This window comes from Heliangelus exortis, chromosome 2, assembly GCF_036169615.1.
Source record: "Heliangelus exortis chromosome 2, bHelExo1.hap1, whole genome shotgun sequence".
NCBI lineage: Eukaryota > Metazoa > Chordata > Aves > Apodiformes > Trochilidae > Heliangelus > Heliangelus exortis.
In genome coordinates, this window is record NC_092423.1 from 100,718,443 (window position 1) to 100,737,811 (window position 19,369).

General features: G+C 37.6%; 1 protein-coding gene across 1 annotated transcript in view; it reads left to right on the forward strand.

Moving 5' to 3' along the window:
* The window catches only part of LAMA1 (laminin subunit alpha 1), a 98,823-nt gene that overhangs the window by 37,978 nt on the left and 41,476 nt on the right, over positions 1 to 19,369 (forward strand). The window contains exons 10-28 of the mRNA XM_071737200.1: positions 459 to 619; positions 3,010 to 3,150; positions 4,109 to 4,282; positions 5,821 to 5,922; positions 6,399 to 6,610; positions 7,480 to 7,591; positions 8,494 to 8,604; positions 9,296 to 9,423; positions 9,824 to 9,910; positions 10,136 to 10,347; positions 10,868 to 10,974; positions 11,922 to 12,102; positions 13,365 to 13,501; positions 15,099 to 15,332; positions 15,848 to 15,991; positions 16,353 to 16,532; positions 17,128 to 17,313; positions 18,021 to 18,148; positions 19,157 to 19,277. Of these exons, the coding sequence (XP_071593301.1) occupies positions 459 to 619; positions 3,010 to 3,150; positions 4,109 to 4,282; positions 5,821 to 5,922; positions 6,399 to 6,610; positions 7,480 to 7,591; positions 8,494 to 8,604; positions 9,296 to 9,423; positions 9,824 to 9,910; positions 10,136 to 10,347; positions 10,868 to 10,974; positions 11,922 to 12,102; positions 13,365 to 13,501; positions 15,099 to 15,332; positions 15,848 to 15,991; positions 16,353 to 16,532; positions 17,128 to 17,313; positions 18,021 to 18,148; positions 19,157 to 19,277 (2,858 nt within the window). The remainder of the gene's footprint in view (positions 1 to 458; positions 620 to 3,009; positions 3,151 to 4,108; positions 4,283 to 5,820; positions 5,923 to 6,398; positions 6,611 to 7,479; positions 7,592 to 8,493; positions 8,605 to 9,295; positions 9,424 to 9,823; positions 9,911 to 10,135; positions 10,348 to 10,867; positions 10,975 to 11,921; positions 12,103 to 13,364; positions 13,502 to 15,098; positions 15,333 to 15,847; positions 15,992 to 16,352; positions 16,533 to 17,127; positions 17,314 to 18,020; positions 18,149 to 19,156; positions 19,278 to 19,369) is intronic.

Below are 19,369 nucleotides of genomic sequence, written 5' to 3' on the forward strand. Positions count from 1 at the left end.
ACATGTGTGCTCTAAACTGCAGATCTGGTTATATTTCTGCACATAGAAGTTTGAGGGAATACTGTCTACTTGTGAATGGCTGCCAGTTAGGTTCAAACAATGGCAAATATTTAGGAAGAAGTGAGGCATAACATACTTTTTAAGATTTTAAGGCATGTCAGGTCTCTGAACGTGTTCTTGTGTGGGAACGGGGGACTCACGATACGAGATTTAACAGTGTTGTTTATAAATGCTGTTACAGCTATTACAAAACCCATTCTGCAGCAATTGCTGTGCATCTGGAATTCTAAACACACACAGAAAAAATAGTGAGACTGACATTATGCCAAGTATCCGTGTGGACTACAACACGGAGTGTAATAAAAGAGGAACGCTAAATTATGTGCACTCTTGGAAACATCTTGAACCCAGCCTACTTCCTGCTCTTTGGTTTTGTTTTTGTGATTTTGCTTTCCCAGGGACTTGGCCAGGTCAATGTCAATGCAGAGAAGGTTACACGGGAGAAAAATGTGATCGTTGTGCTTTTGGGTATCGAGGTTATCCAAATTGCCTGCGTTGCAACTGCAGCATGATAGGTAGCATTAATGAAGATCCATGCACTGAGCCTTGTCTTTGCAAAGTGAGTATTAAACTGCCTTTTTTTCTTTCCAGTCAAATCTGTGGGTTGGTGTGTAAGTTCCTTTTTTAGTAAGGGAAATGACTTAATTAGATAGAGAGGACTTCTTTTATAGGAAGTAACCTGGTGTAATGCTACACCTGGAAACCTAGACCTTACAATTACTAACAAATCTCTATACTGAAAAATACAATAATTTGTTAAATAGCTTTGTGTGTTACTGATGCACCATTTTATACTATAATGGGCTAGACTGACACTTGTAAAGAAAGTATGTGTTTATAACTTCTGCCTTGTGTGAAGAAAAAAACAACTATTCAAAAAACTATTGAAACAATTACATTAAATGTATGTGTGGAATATGATTTAACTATTCAATTACAAAATATAAACCATGAAAAATCTTTTTTTAACAGAGGGTAGTTTTACAGTTACCTTTTATTTTTTGGTAAATATCCAAAACTCTTGAAGTATCTTGCAGCTGCAGATTATGCTAAACTTTATTACTAAGCTGTGTGTCAGTATTTAAAGATGTTACACTTAGTTTTTTGAACCAAATGTTTGGCTAGTTTATGTATATCTTGCCAAGTATGACAGTGTACAGGAGCCAAAAATACTTGGTTTGACAATTTTTCTGAAACTTCTTCCTCCTTTTGCATAATTTATCTGATCCAAATACCAAAGATATAAGCAACTAGAGTCTGGAACAATGAGATAGGTCCAATGTACAATTTGAATCTGAAAAAGGAGATATGACCACTTTGACTGATTTTGGTAAACAGTGCATTGGTCAATTTTGGTATAAACTGGATGAAAAACTACCCTTTCAGTTCTGTTGTGGGCAGGAGCCTGGCATACAAATTTTTTAACACAGATCATTGGGAATGTCACCAACCAGCAGCTCACCTATGGAGGTGAAATGATAGAAGAAGAAAAGTTGTGAGCTCCAAGTATCAAATGAAAGAGACAGCAGTTCAGGATTTCTAAGCCTATGCAGTCTCTGTGACACAGTAGTTCAAGCTATTCCCTTTATACTCTGAGTATCATATTTTATCTTTTGTGAAGAGAAGCTCTTTAAGTCTAGTCATTGAAGAAGATTTTTTTCTTCTTTGCAAAATATATATTAATTTCTGTCTAATTGTGCTACAAAGTGAAATGCATGATCCAAAACACTGAAGACTGAGAAACAAAAAATCTGAAAAGAGCATACAAATATATTTCTGTAAAAATCCAAGGTTTTAAAATCTTATTACTCCAGGAGGTCCTTTACCTGAGATTTCCCCTAGTTTGGATATTAGCAAACAAAGCAGTGATCCTCAGCCTTAGAATCAGAGCTGGGGATCATAAATTTTTCATATGGCAAAGCACATTACCTACCTGTTAAGAGAGGTCTTACGTAAATTTGGCACAACAAACTGGTCCAGAAGAGACAGTTGGTAGTGTTGCTACCAAAGGTCTCAGATTTCTCTCTGGTAAGCCTGAAACTGAGTCTATGGGACCAAATATAGTAACTGCTTATGAAGGCAGAATTTGGTCCACATTGCATATTCAAATTGCAATGCAGAGCTCATAGAGGCAAGACAGGTATGCTTCACTGTGTGCTCTGCATTCTTGATATCCTAACCCAATTTATCAGGGAACTTCATGATGTGCTTTGTAAAGTTCTCTTTGCTACTATAGTGGAGTTTTCTCACAGTGGAAACCAAATGTTGAGAAAGGAGAGTGATGTGTATCCACGTCTGTGAAGCTAGGACGTGATCAGAATTGTCACTGTCAGCAGAAAATGTTCTGTATCTTAATGTGTAGAAATACTAACAGAGATCTACTATTTCAACAGCTTAGTGGGCATTTACCAGATATTTTTTCTACTGGTTTCCTTGTCAGCAGCTATTGTCTAAATGTTTTGAACAACTTACTATATATTGTATGTATAAATTTTACAAGAAAAAAATGGAGTATACTGCTTTGGGTTTTTTGCCCCCATCATCCCCTGTAAATTCTACGTTGAAAGAGGTATACTCTGAACTACCCAATATTCATGATAAGGAGACAGTGATGCGAGATAAAGGAGTGGAGCACCTCTACTTTTGGAGTAGGAGTTTCTGGATAAGAGAAATAGACAGGCAAGCTGGCAGGAGCTTTTCAGACCCTGCCTGTTTGCTTAAATTTCTACTGCAGTAGAGCCCTTGCCAGGGCATGTATAGGTTTTGATGAACTGGCAAATTCTGATAAATTTTTCCAACTAGTTTTAGTTTTAAGCTTCAGGTCTTATTCAATAATCCTGCTGTGCTGAAATTTGTTTTCTTTCATAACCTCCTGAATGCTTTTATGCCTAAATCCCATCTAATACCCTCTATTTGTTACCATAATAATGCTGTTATCAACATTGACAGGAAAATGTAGAAGGTGAAAACTGTGATCGCTGTAAACCTGGATTCTACAATTTGCAAGAAAGAAATCCTCAGGGCTGCACAGAGTGTTTCTGCTTTGGAGTTTCTGATGTCTGTGACAGCCTAACATGGCCCATCAGTCAGGTATTTATATATTATGTCCACGACTTAATACTCTTCCCTTAGGCAGCTGCAAAATGTACAGTATATCTGTTTGAAATGCACCCAAATTAAGCCCAAATTCTGGCATGTTTCTCCTTACAGAGGGATGGATTTTCTGTGTTTTACTGCAGCTCTGAGGTAGTCGGTGTATTATTCCCATGCAATCTTTGTCCCCACAGGCTTGCAGTGGCAGGGGTTCATTGGGAGCACTGAAAAGATGCATTTTTTTCTGACCGTGTGTTGTAAAGCTTCTTTGCATATTGAAGAGATGAATCCAAACCTATTTCCTTGCTTTCATCCATGCTGGGCAAGGCTTGAGTGACTTCTGGCAGTAAGGCCAATACTCCTTCTGAGAAAACAGAATGATTAGCAATATAACTGTGTTCTGAATAGACATTTGAGTTACAGGGCTTTAGGGACACTGGTTTTCCACCAAATTCCTTCCTTATCTTTGCAGAGCTGGTCACACTTTAGTCTCAGGATTGTGTGACAATACAAGGAGAGGAAAACATTGAACTGGCTGAAATTCTGAGATGCTTGTATGAAACTTTTTCAGTGAGAAGTTCTCTCACCTGGCTCTGTCTTCTGGGACTCTGGATTTAACTTTTCTCCAGATGACCTATATCTTTAAATGGATGGCAATAGGCCTCAAAGACCTTGAAGGTCTTTAATTCTGTCTCAGGGAATTACATAGTTGTACTGCTAATTCTATCGGAAGGATGAAAATCACATTCATATTTTTATTCTCATCTAATAGAGAATTAGACACAATCTTAGTCTGAAATGGCATAACTTACATGTATTGGATGTCAGACTGGGCTAATGGAAGTGTTAAGGATCTACCAGTTCAAAAGAATATCTATGGAGGGATTAAGTTTAGGGACTGCTTTCTCAGTGACACAAAACTTAACTCCATTAATATTTCTGTTCTTGATTGCAGGTATCAGACATGACTGGGTGGCTTGTTACTGATCTGCATAATGCACGGAGTGTGCAACCTCAGCGAAGCCGGTTTGATGGACCACATCAAATAAGCATTAACAACACTGAGGCTGCAAAAGTACTGAAACATACTTATTACTGGTCAGCACCTGAGACATATCTAGGAAATAAAGTAAGTTCTCAGCTGGAGTCAAAACTCCTTCATAGTTGCTCTTTTAATAGTATTGGTTTAAACATACAGTTTCTGTAATTAAAAATTGCATGTAAAGTCAAATATTATCAGACTTCTCAATCTTTCTCTGCTTTTCAAGTCATAGTATTCCTGGCCAGGTGTTCTTGGTGCCCTCTTTTCTTGTTCTTTGAGCCATTCACCTCTGCATTTCCATCTCTGCCTATCCTTGACACAATATAATTTCTTTTCTCTTGACTTATTTATAGACTCACATTGTCCATGCTCTTCACTCCGATCCCAAGGCTTACACCCTTCACAGTTATCGAATACAGTGGACAGGACCATTTAATTCCTTTATTTGGCTTTTGGCCATCTCCCATTTCATGTATTAGTTTCCATCCAGCTAGTCTTCAATTTTTACCCTGCATAACGCCTAAAACTCTGGTTCTGCCACTTTTTTTCAGCAGAATCACAGAATAGTTGAGGCTGGAAGGGACCTCTAGAGGTCATCTTTCCCAACCTCCCTGCTCAAGCAGGGTCACTTAGGGCTGGTTGCTCAGCAGCCTGTCCAGAGAGATACTTCTGAGTATCTCCAAGGATGGAGACCCCACAACCTTCCTGGGCAACCTGTGACAGTGCTTGGTCACCCTAACCATAAAAAAGTGTTCCCTGATGTTCAGAGAAGCTGCTGTGTTTTAGTTTGTGCCCACAGCTTGTAGTCCTGCCACCAAACACCACTGAAAAGAGCCTGAATCTGTCCCCTTGGGACCCTCCCTTCAGGTGTTTGTATACATTGATGAGATCCTACTGAGCCTTCTCTAGGCTGAGCAGTCCCAGTACTCCCTATTTTTCCTCATGTAAAAGATTCTCTAGGCTCTTAATCATCTTAGTCGCCCTTTGCTGGGCTTTTTCCAGAATGTCCATCTCTTGTACTTGGAAGCCCAGAACTGAACTTGGAACACCAGCTGTCATGTCACCAGTGCTGAGTAGAGGGAATCTTGCAACTTTTAATTATCTCACTTTTAATTATATTTGATCTGGTTTTTTTGCCCATGCAGCCCCATTTCTTAGTATAGTGACAGAATAAATGAAAACTGGGCTCAGAAGTTCAGGAGTAGTTTTGCATAGGACAACACACAAATTCTGATCTTTTATTAATTTAATATGGGTCTGTCTGTTGGTACTACTCTTTAACTTTAGACAGCAGCAGTAGTGGGCCAGAGGAGCCTGAAAGGTGCAATATGGAATGTGACAACTCCAACATGCTGTGCCTCTTGGCTGAGAACGTAGTGTAAACCTCTGCTGTTTGTTGAGAACACCTGTAAGTGTTTCACTGAACCAGGGCAGCCTTCAGCTACTTTTCCCCACCTGCACAGCAACAAGCCAGTGCTTGTCCCTGTGTGGTATGTTATATTTTCCCTGGAAATTGGTATTTTGAAGGCATATGCTCCTATAATTTTGATATCATACTGTCCTTTCACTTTTTTGTGTTGATTGGAAGCTTTTGTGTTGTTAAGACCTTTTTTCTGTCATTTCAGCTCCCAGCTTATGGTGGAGACTTGAAGTACACGGTATCTTATGACATTCCAATGGAGAGTGTGGACAGTGATATAGTAACTAGTGTGGATGTCATTATTCAGGTGCATTTTTCTTTCAGTTTGTTTCTGTTCAGACATTATCAGGAATCTGTGATGGAGTTAAAGAAAAAAAATCTATAGGGGTAACAGTTTTGTGTTAAAAGGCCCTTAATAGTAATTTTCACAATTTTACTACCATTTCTCTGATACTACAATCATTTCTCTGATTTTTCAGATCAATTTATCTGATGTTGTATATATATACCAGTTTTAAGTAGCAAATACTGAAGTGTAAGTTTTGTCTAAATAGTTGAGGTGCTCAGTACAGTAGCAAATTTGTAAAGCTCTTTTTACAAAAGAAGCTATAATAAAACTGGAAGGACTTCTATTTATGAAATAAATGAGTGTTCTTGGATGCAAGAAATCATGTTTAGTTGCCTCTTTTCTGTGTTATCTGGATGTACTTAGGACACTAAATGAAATTTCTAAATAAAACTTGCATGAGAATATAGCACATGTTTTCTGGCTTTCAATTTCAGGGTAATGGGCAGATTTTGAGTACAAGAGCAGCAGGCTTATCATTACAACCATATGAGGAGTACTCCAATGCAGTGAGATTTGTATCAGAAAATTTCATTGACTTCAATACAAAAAAAGCTATAGACCGGGAAAGGTTGATGACTGTTCTGGTAAATGTGACACATCTTCTGATCAGGGCCAACTACAATATTGCCAAAAAAGCCATTTACAGGTGAGGATCATAAAATATTCAGGATAACCAGTGTACTTCTATTATTTTTGTGTATATGAAACACTTCATAGCTGCAGCATTCTTAAGGTTTTAAGTTAATAATTTCTTGTAAAGAAAACATTTTTAACTGATTCAACTCAAGATCAGACCTGCCCCCCAAATCAATTTGTGGAACACATGAAAAAGAGCTTTTGATTGTTTTTGAGCTATCTGATAGCAGAAACATTGTTTTCTGCCTTAAAGGAATAATGCATAAAAGCCTTATAACAATGGCAGCTTTGTTAGAGGGAAATACCTCAGAAACTCTCCACAGTATGCTTATTTTGGTATGTGGCAAGTTAATCCCTCACTGCTTATTGAAAAACTGCCAGTAAAGTCATTGGCTGTAATTTAACATCTACAAAGAGACGTTAAAAGACAGAGACTCATCTCTAAGAAAGTGCTCGATAGGAAAATGGGGCTGGGACAGAATAAGTGATCATTGCATATTCTCAAGTCAGCATTAACACTATCTGCATCAGTCCCTACAGATCTGTTTTACCTCTTCACCAAGATACACAGGGATAAAGTATATTGGTATACTTCAGATACCATGGCAGACAAAGTTTTTTTAAACTTTTCCACAGGAGAAGAGACAAGGGTAGTAACTAGTGATAACTGGAGGAGGGCACATCTACTGCCAGAACTGCAAATGTAGTGAAAAATTTATGATCACAGTCTTTTTACAAGCAGAGATTTGTTCCTGTTCCTTAGCTGCCACTGCTGGGGAGTAGCAGGTGGGCAGTGTTACTCCCCTAGAAGCAAATAATCTGTTTCAAAAATAAGTTTGGGGAAAAAAAATCATGTGATGTGTTCATGCTTTATTCTAGGCTGGACTCTGTGACCCTGGATACTGCAAGTGCAAATGTTATAGATCTTTCTTCAGCACCAGATGTGGAATTCTGTGAATGTCCTCAAGGTTACACAGGAATATCTTGTGAGGTAACCTCTTGCAGTGCTTTATGTGTGCAAAATTATCTCCTAAATGAAAGGATCTAGGCTTTAAAAGCAGACTGCCTTTAATTGTACTGACATAAAAGTGTGTGTTCTGTGGTGAAATGCTGTTTAACTACATTGTACACAGTGCTGTAGCTATTTCCTTCCAGATACACTAAATGGGGTTTTAAGTTTATTTCTTAAATTCCGCTTGGTGACACTGTAAGATGATGAAACACTTTAGGGCATCATGTTGCAGAGGGAACAGCTGTAGAAGATGTGTGAAGCTGTTTTGAGCTTACCTTTGTTGTTAATAGCACTTTTGCTGTAGCTAAACTGTGTACAGTTTATTTCTGGTTTATGTCATTAGGTTTATGAAGGCAATAAGGAATCTTATCAGGGAGGAATGCTAGCCTCTGGAAGATCCCACAAGGGTCAAATGTGTCACACAAAGTGAATTGAAGATTAGGGAGGCAGAACACCATCTGCAGAATAGCAGAAATTATTTTGGTGAATAATTTCAGTAAGAAGCCTTGTTTCATATAGCATCTCTAATGATTCTGCAGAGGAGGTAGAACGTCTGCTTTATTGTCCCATAATAAAGAACTTCACATATTCAACTGCTCAAAACTTAACTTATGTGCCTCCAGGGAAAAAAAGGCTGAATCAAAGTTTCGTGGAGTTAGTACTTATCCCCTTGATCCTGTGCAAATCAAAAACAGCCACCAGAAAAGAGCTGCAGTGACATCAATAGAGCTGAAAGAGCTTTCAGTTACCACAGTGTGAATGAGTCAGATGGTGGGTGGTCAGAAGTCAGCTCTTTGAAAATGTTTTAATGTCTACTTTTAACACATATAATGCTACTGCTTTTTTTTCTGACTCTTTTTTTTCTTTTTCTTTTTTCCCAGTCCTGTCTCCCTGGGTACTACCGTGTGGATGGAATACTCTTTGGAGGTATTTGTCAACCCTGCAAATGCAATGGGCATGCAACTGAGTGTGATATTCATGGTGTTTGCTTTGTAAGTCATCCTTCAAAGTGTTTGTTTTACCCATCTAATTAGGAGTTAGGAGAGCATTTTGGCTGTGGGGGACAAGTTTACAGTGTGTGTAAAATTCAAGCTATGGGTGTTAAGTGTTTCTTGCTTCTCATTGTTTACTTTGGAATATATTTAGGGGGCTCCATTAAAGTGTTCCCCAATAAAGGGTTTGTTTCAGTTTATCATTTCAAGTGGGGAATAGTCAGAACCGAAATTAAAATGTCACCATATACTAGCTGATAAAAATATTGACTTTGTTTGCTGCATGTGACAATAAAACTTCTCCTGAAGGAACAAAATTTATTAATGTTTTTATCTCTCAGATCTCTTCTGAATTTTAGAAGTCACAGAAATACAATGGTTAAGCACCAGCACAGCAACAAATGTATAAGAAGTCTGTTATTGTAAATGTGGGCAATAAGGAAAATGAGTTTAAATTCTTATATAAGTAATGTGTCTGGTTTCATGGCACTAAGTATATATCAAAATGTAGGAAAAACCAATTAGGATTTGTTGTTACAACAAAAAAAAAGACCCACTAATTTTTGAAGTTCTATTGTCTTCTTCATGGCTGTAACCTTGAATGTTATGCTGCATGCGGACTCCTTCAAGCATCCCTCAAGGGCTAGAAAAACAAGAGTAAATATGAATAGATTTTTCCCATGTTTTACAGGCTTGTCAACATAACACGACAGGACCTTTCTGTGATCAGTGCTTACCTGGTTTCTATGGAAGTCCATCCCAAGGAACTCCAGAGGATTGCCAGCCCTGTGCATGTCCTCTCAGTTCTGCTTCAAACAAGTAGGATGCTTTTATGAGATTTTCTTTTGCATCTTCAGCAAAATCAGATAGTGAGATGAAGAAAAAATGCTGTGAAATCTAAAAGAGAGATGGACAAGTGTTGCCTGAGAAAGTGAGGAGCTCAGTACAGAAATGGGACAGATTTGCTAGAAAGAGAAAAGGTCAGGGTTATAGGAATTATTAAAAAAAAAATTCAAGAAGAGCTTTTGGCAATTATAAGTACTTTTGACATTTTTTGATGGTTAAAGCATTGATGTTCATATCAAAAGAAAACAAAAACCAAAAAAGGAATTACATGCTTATACAGATAGGTGAATGGGCTTGTAGGGTGGATATTGAATATTGCACAGGTCTTGTGATTCTGTGTGTTGATACTGACCACCATAAATACTGTTCATAGTTTCAGTCCTACTTGCCAGCTGAGTGAAGGAGGTGGAATTGTTTGTGACAAATGTCTTCCAGGCTATGCAGGTTCTCAATGTGAAAGGTATGTGCACTAGCTTTGGGTAAAATATCTGTATTATTGTCATCTCTTACCTGCTTTGAATTGTTTATTCCACATGTACAGAATATTCCTAATATAATTTTTCTTCTCATTTTGTCTTTTTTATCAATACAAAGACATTTTAAATAAAAACTTAATAGGAATTGCTTCCTTGGGTGGGGAGAGTGTTTGACTGTGTTCCAGCTGATCAAGGTTTTAACTCTGCAGGTGTGCTAATGGTTACTATGGAAATCCAGTCATAGCTGGACAATCATGTGCTCCTTGTGAATGCAATGGCAATGTAAACCCTCAAGAAGATGGGTACTGTGATACCTTCACAGGCCAATGCCTGAAATGTCTGGGTAACACAGCAGGTCACCACTGTGAAAAGTGTGCTGATGGGTATTATGGGGATGCAGTGATTAAGAAAAGCTGTCATGGTAAGTTATTATTATTGCTCTCAAAGCTTTAAAAAATGAAGCTGTAGTGTGCATGTAGTAGAATGGATAGGGAGATGTGCACCTTTGCTGAAAGGGTTAACCTTCAGGTTGTGAGTTGGCAAGTGAAAGCTGAAAACTATGGGGTTGGGTTAGCCTGAGGAAGGAATGAATTATGCTAGGGTCTGACATTTGGTATTCCTGACACTTACTGGCTTGCTTAATACTGTCCCTTCAGTGGCCTCTAGACACTTCCTCCTTATGAATGTTGCATTCTAGGGCTGTAAGAAGCAAACTTCTCAATTATATCTGTCCACAAGAGGTGTGTTTTTGTATCTCTTAGCATGTGTAGTATGTAATCCATATGTATCCATATGTAGTATGGATATTACTGTAGAATTTTAACATCTGTAGGATATAAACAAGTGAAACATTTATGCCAAATTTGGAGATCTGTGTAATAATGAATATGTGTAGATACATCTAATGTTTTTAATTTGGTTTCTTTTTGTCTAAACATAAGCCTGTGAGTGCCATGTGAATGGTTCTGTTTCGAGTACTTGCCATCATGAGACAGGCTTCTGTCATTGCAAAGCAAATGTGATTGGAGAAAGATGTGATAAATGCTTGGTAAGCAAATATTTGTCTATTCCTAATATCTGCATTTTCTTGTATCTCAATCTTCCTGTTATCTGTAGACGTTGATTAGAACAGAATAGCAGCAACTATGTTCAGGGATGAGGGTACCTGTTGCTGGAGCAAAGACCAAAGGTTTCTCTGAATGTTTTTTTGCAGTTGCAAATTGCTCTGCCCTGTGCTCTTTTCAGATGTGAAGCTATGTGGTTGATTAAGTATCCTTCTGAACAGGGCTGTCAGTGCCACACTGACAGAATGCGCTCATGTTTTCTTATGAAAAACCCCCCCAGACACTGGTAACTTGAAGAGATCTTAGTGCTGGACTTCTGCAAAATGAAGTCTGAGTGGGAATATCTGAAGAATGCTCTTGGTACTAATACATTGTGGCTGGACACCAGAGAGGCATTTAGCTAAAAGACAGGCCTGTTATAAGAACAAGTAGATATTCACTGGTGATACAAAACGTCAGTTTCCAGCCTGTAGAACTGCCTCGGAGACCAGAGCAGGAAATCTGTGCCCAGTTCCTGTCCTTGTGCCAGCCTGGCTGGCTGCCTTTCAATCCACATGTACCATAGGTCAGTGACAAATTCTCTCTTCTGGCCTTCCGTTCACATTCACAGAAATCTGTGCGTGATCAGCACAGCCCGCCCTCGCTTCACGGAACTCTTTAAATAAAAATAATCTCAGACTTTAAAACATAATGTCGTGGGTGGGGTTAGAGGACCACGAGAGCATTTGAGCATTCACTTTTTCACCCAAATCCATGCTTGTGTATAGCTGGAAACAGTAGAGATAAGGCCAGGGAGTTGTGTCTCAGCAGTCGCGCAGTGCTGACCAGTATTCATGTGGGGTAGACGGCAGAGAAAGTGAAGAAGATAAACTAAGTGTGTGTGTCATATTTATGAAATATAGCTCAAATGTCTTTCCTTCCTGTCCAACAGAATGGGTATTACGGCCTTCTTACTGGGCTTGGCTGCATTCCCTGCAACTGCAGTCAATTTGGCTCAACCTCAGAGAGCTGCAGTCCGCAGGGGCAGTGTCACTGCGTCCCAGGAGTGGCTGGAGAAAAGTGTGATCGCTGTGCTCGGGGCTTTTATGCATTCCAGGATGGTGGCTGCACACGTAAGCTCTAGTCCATGATCCTTTCAGGGGTTGTCTGGAATTTCTGTCAGCGGTATATTTTATGTTAAAGTCTGGCAAAGGTCAGTTGTTTCGGTGACTGTGTGCAAAAATCTGTAGAATGGTCTTCTAATACTTTGAAGCTGGGGAACAAAGCATTTCTTTGACCATTTAGTGTGGGGTTCCTTGTAAAAGGTGGTGACTATGAAATAACAGCTCATAAAGGTTGCATGAGAGAAATACTGCATCCTCAATAGCTTCTTTGTCTTTTTTTTTCCCACAAAAATCCTTCAGTCCTTCAAAAAAATAGAAACTTTTTTTTTTTCTGCAATTGTAAGAGTTGCTGCCCTTACAGATTTTTTTACCGTGTTTTTTCATTTCATTCTTAAAAGTCTATTTTATACTTTAAGAGGTTATTGATGCTATTTTCCCGTCATCACCTGGGTATGTACAATTTTTAGTCATGATACAAAGGAAAATGTAAATCCAAACAGGACATGCTATCAAAAAAACTAATTTATCATATTAATAAGATGGCCTTTTCAACACAATGTAGCTAAAGCAATGCCTACCTTTTCTCCAATCTGTCAAAAATATTTTTCATGCCTTAAATAAATAAAAGCCTTTTCATTCCAAATATGAAACCTACAGTGAAAATATGTCATAGGGTTTTGGAACATATATTAAGAATCACAGATCTCTTGGGTACCTTTAACCATTTCAGTGTCAAAAATTTTGTAAATTTTATTAAAACAGTGAATAAAACCAGTTTTTTGAACTTCTGGGATTTATTTTTTTTAAGCAAAAAATCTCTATTTCTTAAATAGACAATGCTTCCTGCAGCAGTTATTATAAAAAATTAATTCATCCCTGTTATTCACTACTTCCTGAGATTAGTCCTTTCATCTGCTTGAAAACATTATCGTATCTCCTGATGAGTTTTGTGTCCTGTATAATAAAAATATTTTTTACTAAAATTTACCCTTCTCTGCAATAATTTTGCTTGGCTTTGTTGATTCAGCTATGTAAATGCAGCACTGCTTTTTAAAACACTGAACAGAGTAAGTCCAGAAGCAATAATGGAATTTCAATAAGATGATGAAATGTCTCTTTTTTTTCTCAGCAATTAGGGATGGCAAGGAATTCCTAATAGAATGGATAAACTGTGCTGAATATTTGAGAAAAGTAAGACTTGGAAAAAAGTAGGCTTGGAGTTTCTTCTCTGTAGCTAAGGCAAATATTCAGTCCTGTTTTTTCTCTTGCAGCTTGTGACTGTGCCCATACTCTGAACAACTGCAATGCTGATTCTGGCCAATGCATTTGTCCCCCTCACACTCGGGGACCAAAATGTGATCTCTGTGAAGAGAATTACTGGGGACTCTCTCCTAACCTTGGCTGCAAGGTATGGTAACCTGGCCAAAAAGCCATGGCTGTTAAAATCAGTTCACCCTATATGGCTGTCAGAATGGAACTCTAGTTTTGAGAACGTCAATCTTTATTCTCTGTCTCAAAGTGTTAGTGCAATGTGCTCACACACACACACACACACACACAAAATTTAAAAAATCAAACTAAATTGTTTACTGAGGGACTTTCTAAGAAGGCTGTCTGAAAATACTGATGGTGTCTAAGTGCATAGATCATATTAAAATTTCAGTGTGTGTACTCTAACTTTTAATTGCTTAAACAGTTGTACTAAAAGAGATTTGCAGCTGCAATTGGTAACAAGGAACACAGTTTCTGTCCTGATGAAAGAGTAACAATATTATGCTTTTAGGAACAATGAAATCTAGCTTACCTTAAAAGTCAATTCATCCTTTTTTTCTGAATACTTAAAATTAAAACTGTATAAGTTAGTAAATGCTTCATGAATGGAAAAATAGTAACTCCCATCATTTCAGATTAATATTTATTATTAAGCAGTAAAATGCTAATTCAGTGCAGATCCAAGGAACACCAACCCTTTACGTAGTTAAGTTCATGCAGTAAATTCATGACAGATATGGCCTTGGGCCAACCTTTATTTTATAGAGGTTGATAATTATAAAAGCCTTAGAATTACATAAAAGGAATTGGGTAACTTTAATGGAGAAACCACAAATATAATCAACTTGACAAGGTCTGTCACTATATGCAGTAAATGCTTGACAACTATAAGTATCATCCAAATTGTTTTCTTTTTTCTCTCTTGAAATCTGTTAGGGTAAGGATGATAAAATAGTCATATAATATCTCTTCAGAGATGTTATCAGAGAGTGATTTACAGCAACTTCCTTGGCAGCCTGTCTTTGAACAATTGCTTTGTCAGCTACCAGCCACTGTCGTTCTTCACCAATACAATGTGCTGGTTTCTGTGCATTTCTCTTGAGGTGTTCCTTTCACAGCACTTGCCAATGATAAGTTTGATTAAATATGTAACAGATTACTTTTGCTAAGTTTTTAGCATTCCTTTTGGAATTCCCAGTTTTGGATGCAATGACCTTGGTTCCTTATCAAATAGTGATCCTTGAGCAAGATGTAGGCTCTATTAATCTATCTTGAAATCTTGAAAGAATGTCAGTATTAAGAGTTTTCCTTCTATCAGATTAAAAAAATCATTGTACGTACAGATTTATTTCCTCCAACCTTTATATAAAATGATATTAATTTACTTGCTGCATTCAATAAATAATACTTTAAATAAAGTCTTATTGATTTTATTATTTTTCTGGAATATGTTCCTTCTACTCCTTAGATTCGCAACCCAGATTTGGGAATCAGGAGAGCTTCATACTTTTTGCCATCCACTGTTTACTAGAATTGCAGTTCTTTTTTCAAATAAAAATCAAACAACCTCCTTTCTATGTGGAAATTTTTACCTTTTAATATTTTATAGTATTTTTTTTTTTTGGCAAACGTGGGCTTTTAAGGGCCACCCTAAATTTACTGTGCTCTTTTTGTTGTAGCAAAAATTTTTTTAAAGATTTGCTATGTATGAACATCTCTTCTTTTCATCTAAGGCTTGCAACTGTAGTGACATTGGCTCAACGAGTCTCCAGTGTGATCTGTTCACGGGTCAGTGCCAGTGCAAAGCTGAATTTGGAGGACAAGACTGTTCCAGATGTGCATTAGGATACAGGGACTACCCAGACTGTGTTGCTTGTGACTGTGACTTGAGTGGAACCAAAGCAGAGATGTGTGACACTGAAGGACTTTGTGGCTGCAAAGAAGAAACTGGCATCTGTACATGCAAGGTACTGAAGTATTCAGACACTTTTGGGGACAGCATTGGGATTTTCTCATCATTTATTGTGTAAACATCATAGAAAGTATAAGTCCTGAAAAGATTTCAAAGGCAGTCTTTATCTCTTTGGGACATTTCTGAGTTCACCAAATCACCCCTAAAGGATTTTCTTTGCCAGTACTAAACAGATATTATTAGTCAGTGGATTTTAAAAGTGCCAAATGAGTTTCCACACTTTGGACAGACATAACACAGAGGTGTAAATTAATGCTTTTGTGTGGTGGTTTTTGGCTTTTTGGGGTTTTTTTTGGTGTTTTTAAAAAATAAAAATTTTTTTAAAAATCCAACTTTGTAAAATAATTAAAAAATAAAAATGTACTGCACAGTAAAATAGAATAGCTACAACAACTGACTTTCTTTTATTTACTTTGCATAGCAACTAGTTTTTCTTCCAAAAAGAACCATCTTTCATTCATGACTGTACTGTTATATTTTAGTTTTTTGGTTTTGTTTTATTTCCTCCAGGAAAATGTATTTGGTCTACAATGCAGCGAGTGTAAACCTGGAACTTTTGCTCTGTCTGCTGACAATGCAGCGGGTTGCACTCCATGCTTCTGTTTTGGGATGTCCACATTTTGTTGGGAACTAGAAGGCCATGTGAGAATTCCTGTAAGTAAAGTGATGTAAATATACAGACACAGTTTGGTGTGATCCTCATGTTGTGCCTAAGCTTGCAAACATTTTGTCAGTCAGGCTGAATGCAATTGGCTGCCTTATGGATGAAGTGGCATATGGTAGAACAAAAAAGAAGGCAAATCATAAGTGGTCATAACCTTAGAGTGAAACACAAGGTTTCAGAAATTTGCTTGTTTAAAAAAAACCAAAAACATTTCCCATTTTTTTTGTTTGGGCATTTATTTCTCTAAGATGGACTACTGACTGTCTCTGAAACCAGCGAAAACTGTTAGCAGTATATTACACTAAGGCACAATATTTTTGTTCAGTGATTCTTTTGATCTTTGTGTTGCAGATAACCTTAACTCCAGATCAGTCCATTCTGCGTGTAGTAGCTCAAAGCAACCTGACTGGAACAGTGGAGGGAGTATTTGCACAGTTTCCAGATGTTTTACTGGATGCTGATATAGTCAGAAAACACTTAAATACAGATACGTTTTACTGGAGGTTACCAGAGCAGTTTCAGGGAGACCAGGTAAAATAATTAAATTATTTTAATGCTTTGTAGGTAATTTGTTCATTGTCTAGTAGTCACTCCTTCATAGTCACTTTATCTTGATAACATTTTCCTGGATTATTTTTATTCTTGTAGCTCATGTTATTAATTCAGTGAGTGAACTGATAGCAAGCATAAGCAATGTGTTTACATTACCCTTTCCTAGTGAGATTTTTCTTGACCCTGTAAATTGGTAACACCTATGTTTAAGTACCATGATACTCTTCAGAGAATGAATACATCACTATTGCCTCCCTGTACAGTTTTACTTCAGAAACTTGAAAGAGTTTTAGGCCTTGTTCAGTGTAGAGACTGAACATCTGGAATCCCTATTGCTTAGGAATTAAGTTAAAACTGAGTGCACACCTTGAAAGGGCCTAACAGAGGAAAACAGACTGGTTTTTTGAAATATGCATTTAACCTTGTCGCAAAACCTTCTGAGTTAGTAAATTTCCATGGTTTACTGCCAGTTCTTCACAGAACTGACAGTTTTCAAGTCTTATGACAATGTTAAAGTATTTTCACCTGGTAGCTCTAACCTTGGAATAAATAAAACTAATATTTTATCTGATAGCTCATGGCCTACGGAGGGAAGCTGAGATATACTGTTGCGTTTTATGCTTTGGATGGCTTTGGAACTTCAAATTTTGAGCCACAGATTCTAATGAAAGGAGGTCACACAAGCAAGTTGGTCATCTATGTAGACATCCCTTCTCCAGAAAATGGAGTAAGAACTGACAAAGAAGTGGATATGAAGGAGGTAAGCAAAACACTGGCTTGGAAACATTTTCTTTCCTCCACGAGCTTTTAAAGAAAATCTATATATATTTAACAAAATATTTTGAAAAATGCATATCTGATTTCAAATAGGTTGAGTAAAGAGAGTGCTACATTAAAATGCATCTCTTTTAGGGGAAAAAGTGGCTGGAGATACTGCTCTATAGCAGCAGATAATATTTGACATTTTTTCTTCTTTTGGAGGTGCGGAAGGTGTTGCTCTGGCGAGCTTTTCACTGACTCGTATTTCAGTCATAAGTGACAGGCAGACAGGTATTGTCCTTCTTGGACAGTCTTATGAGACTGTAGGCTGAATTTTGTAGGCTGAATTTTACACTCAGAGCTTAGGAGCATCTCAATGGGTGTGAATCTCTAGCCTGGCAGGAGCAGTAGGTTGCATTAGTGCCTAGTGGATGGTTTCAGATGAGATAATGGTGACCTCTTTTGATCTCTGGGGCTGAGGTGACTCCTAGTCTGTCTTCTTGACAGAAGGCCAGACACAGTTACAGCAGCTGTTTCTAATTGCACATAAAATGAGTGCTGTCAGGTCCTGGCCTTTTGGCTATCTGGAATCTCCAGATCTGGCCAGAAAAAGCTGTGCCATGAAGACCTCAACTGCTTTCTGGTAGAAACCAGGTATGGAAGTTGAGTGCAATGGTGGTTTTAATAATAGGTGTTATGTTTCCATAGGATTCTTGGAAGTATTTTAACTCTGTGTCTGACAAGCCTGTCCTACGTTCTGACTTCATGTCTGTGCTAAGCAATGTTGAATACATCCTTATCAAGGCAGCTTATGGTCAAGGATTACAGCAAAGCAGGTAAGTAAATGGAATCAGAAATTTCTTTATATTGTACTTACTGTAATTTAACCTAGAAATGATCCCAACTGAGCTATGCAGTAAAGATTTTTTTCAAACTAGAGAAATTTCCAATTTCGTATTTATGACTTTTGTTCCTCCTCTAGTAAGAAATCTTTTCTGACCTTTAATGGTAGCATAATTGCTCTGTAATTCTCTCTGAGAAACACTAAATGTCTCTGCTGCTTACTTTGATACAAAAGCCCATAAAGAAGCACAGAGCCTTACAGCCTGATGCAGTGTTCTGAAAATTGGGTGATAGTTAAAGGGTTTTAAGTTATTTCCCATCTTATTTTCATGGGTACTGAAATTTTTGGCTTTTATCAGTTGAAACACATGGTCTTAGTTCTTGGGTCTGTACAAATGTAGGTCTCTCCTGTAGCTTTATATACTCTGGACAGTGGTAGTAAGATATTCCCACCTCTGAGTGGTAGATTTTATTGCCATTTTGAAAATTACTGGGTTACTAATAAGGAGGAGATTCTGTATGCTCATGGCATGTGGCAGTCTGGAAACTAACAAGACAAGTAGAGATGCATCTAATGAAAACCCAATATCTATACACCTTCACAGCTTCACACCCCCAGATGAGGGATTATTTTTGATTCACATGCCCCCAACGATCTTTTTGTTAGCTCTGTCCAAAAATCTGTGGGACAAAGATCTATTTTTTTCTAGTGTTTGAGGCAGGAATACATATATTTGCACAATGGATCTGTAAAATTTTGCACACCAGTGGGAATCAACCCATGTTACTTTGAAGTGTTTCTGATTTGTTTGTTGTAGGTCCTGAAGTCCCATAAATAAGTAAAGAATCCTTAGAATTTAGAGATGTTTCAATGGGGAAGGGGCATCATGGGAGATTATGTATAATAACCTTGAGCTTTGCCACATCAAACTGTTTGGATCTCAGTTTTGTTTCTAGGATTTTTCTAGATGTTCATGCTCTCTTTTGCACATATCTTATAGAATTGCAAATATCTCAATGGAAATTGCAGTGAAGTTTGAAGAAATGCATCTAGGCAGAGCTAGGGCTCACCTTATAGAGCAATGTAGATGTCCCACTGGCTATGCTGGATTGTCCTGTCAGGTACAGAATGCTTGAATTATTTTTGTGCATGTTAGAGTGAGATGATAAATGTTTTCTAAGTTAAATCATTTAAGTTAAAAAGTTAAATTGTT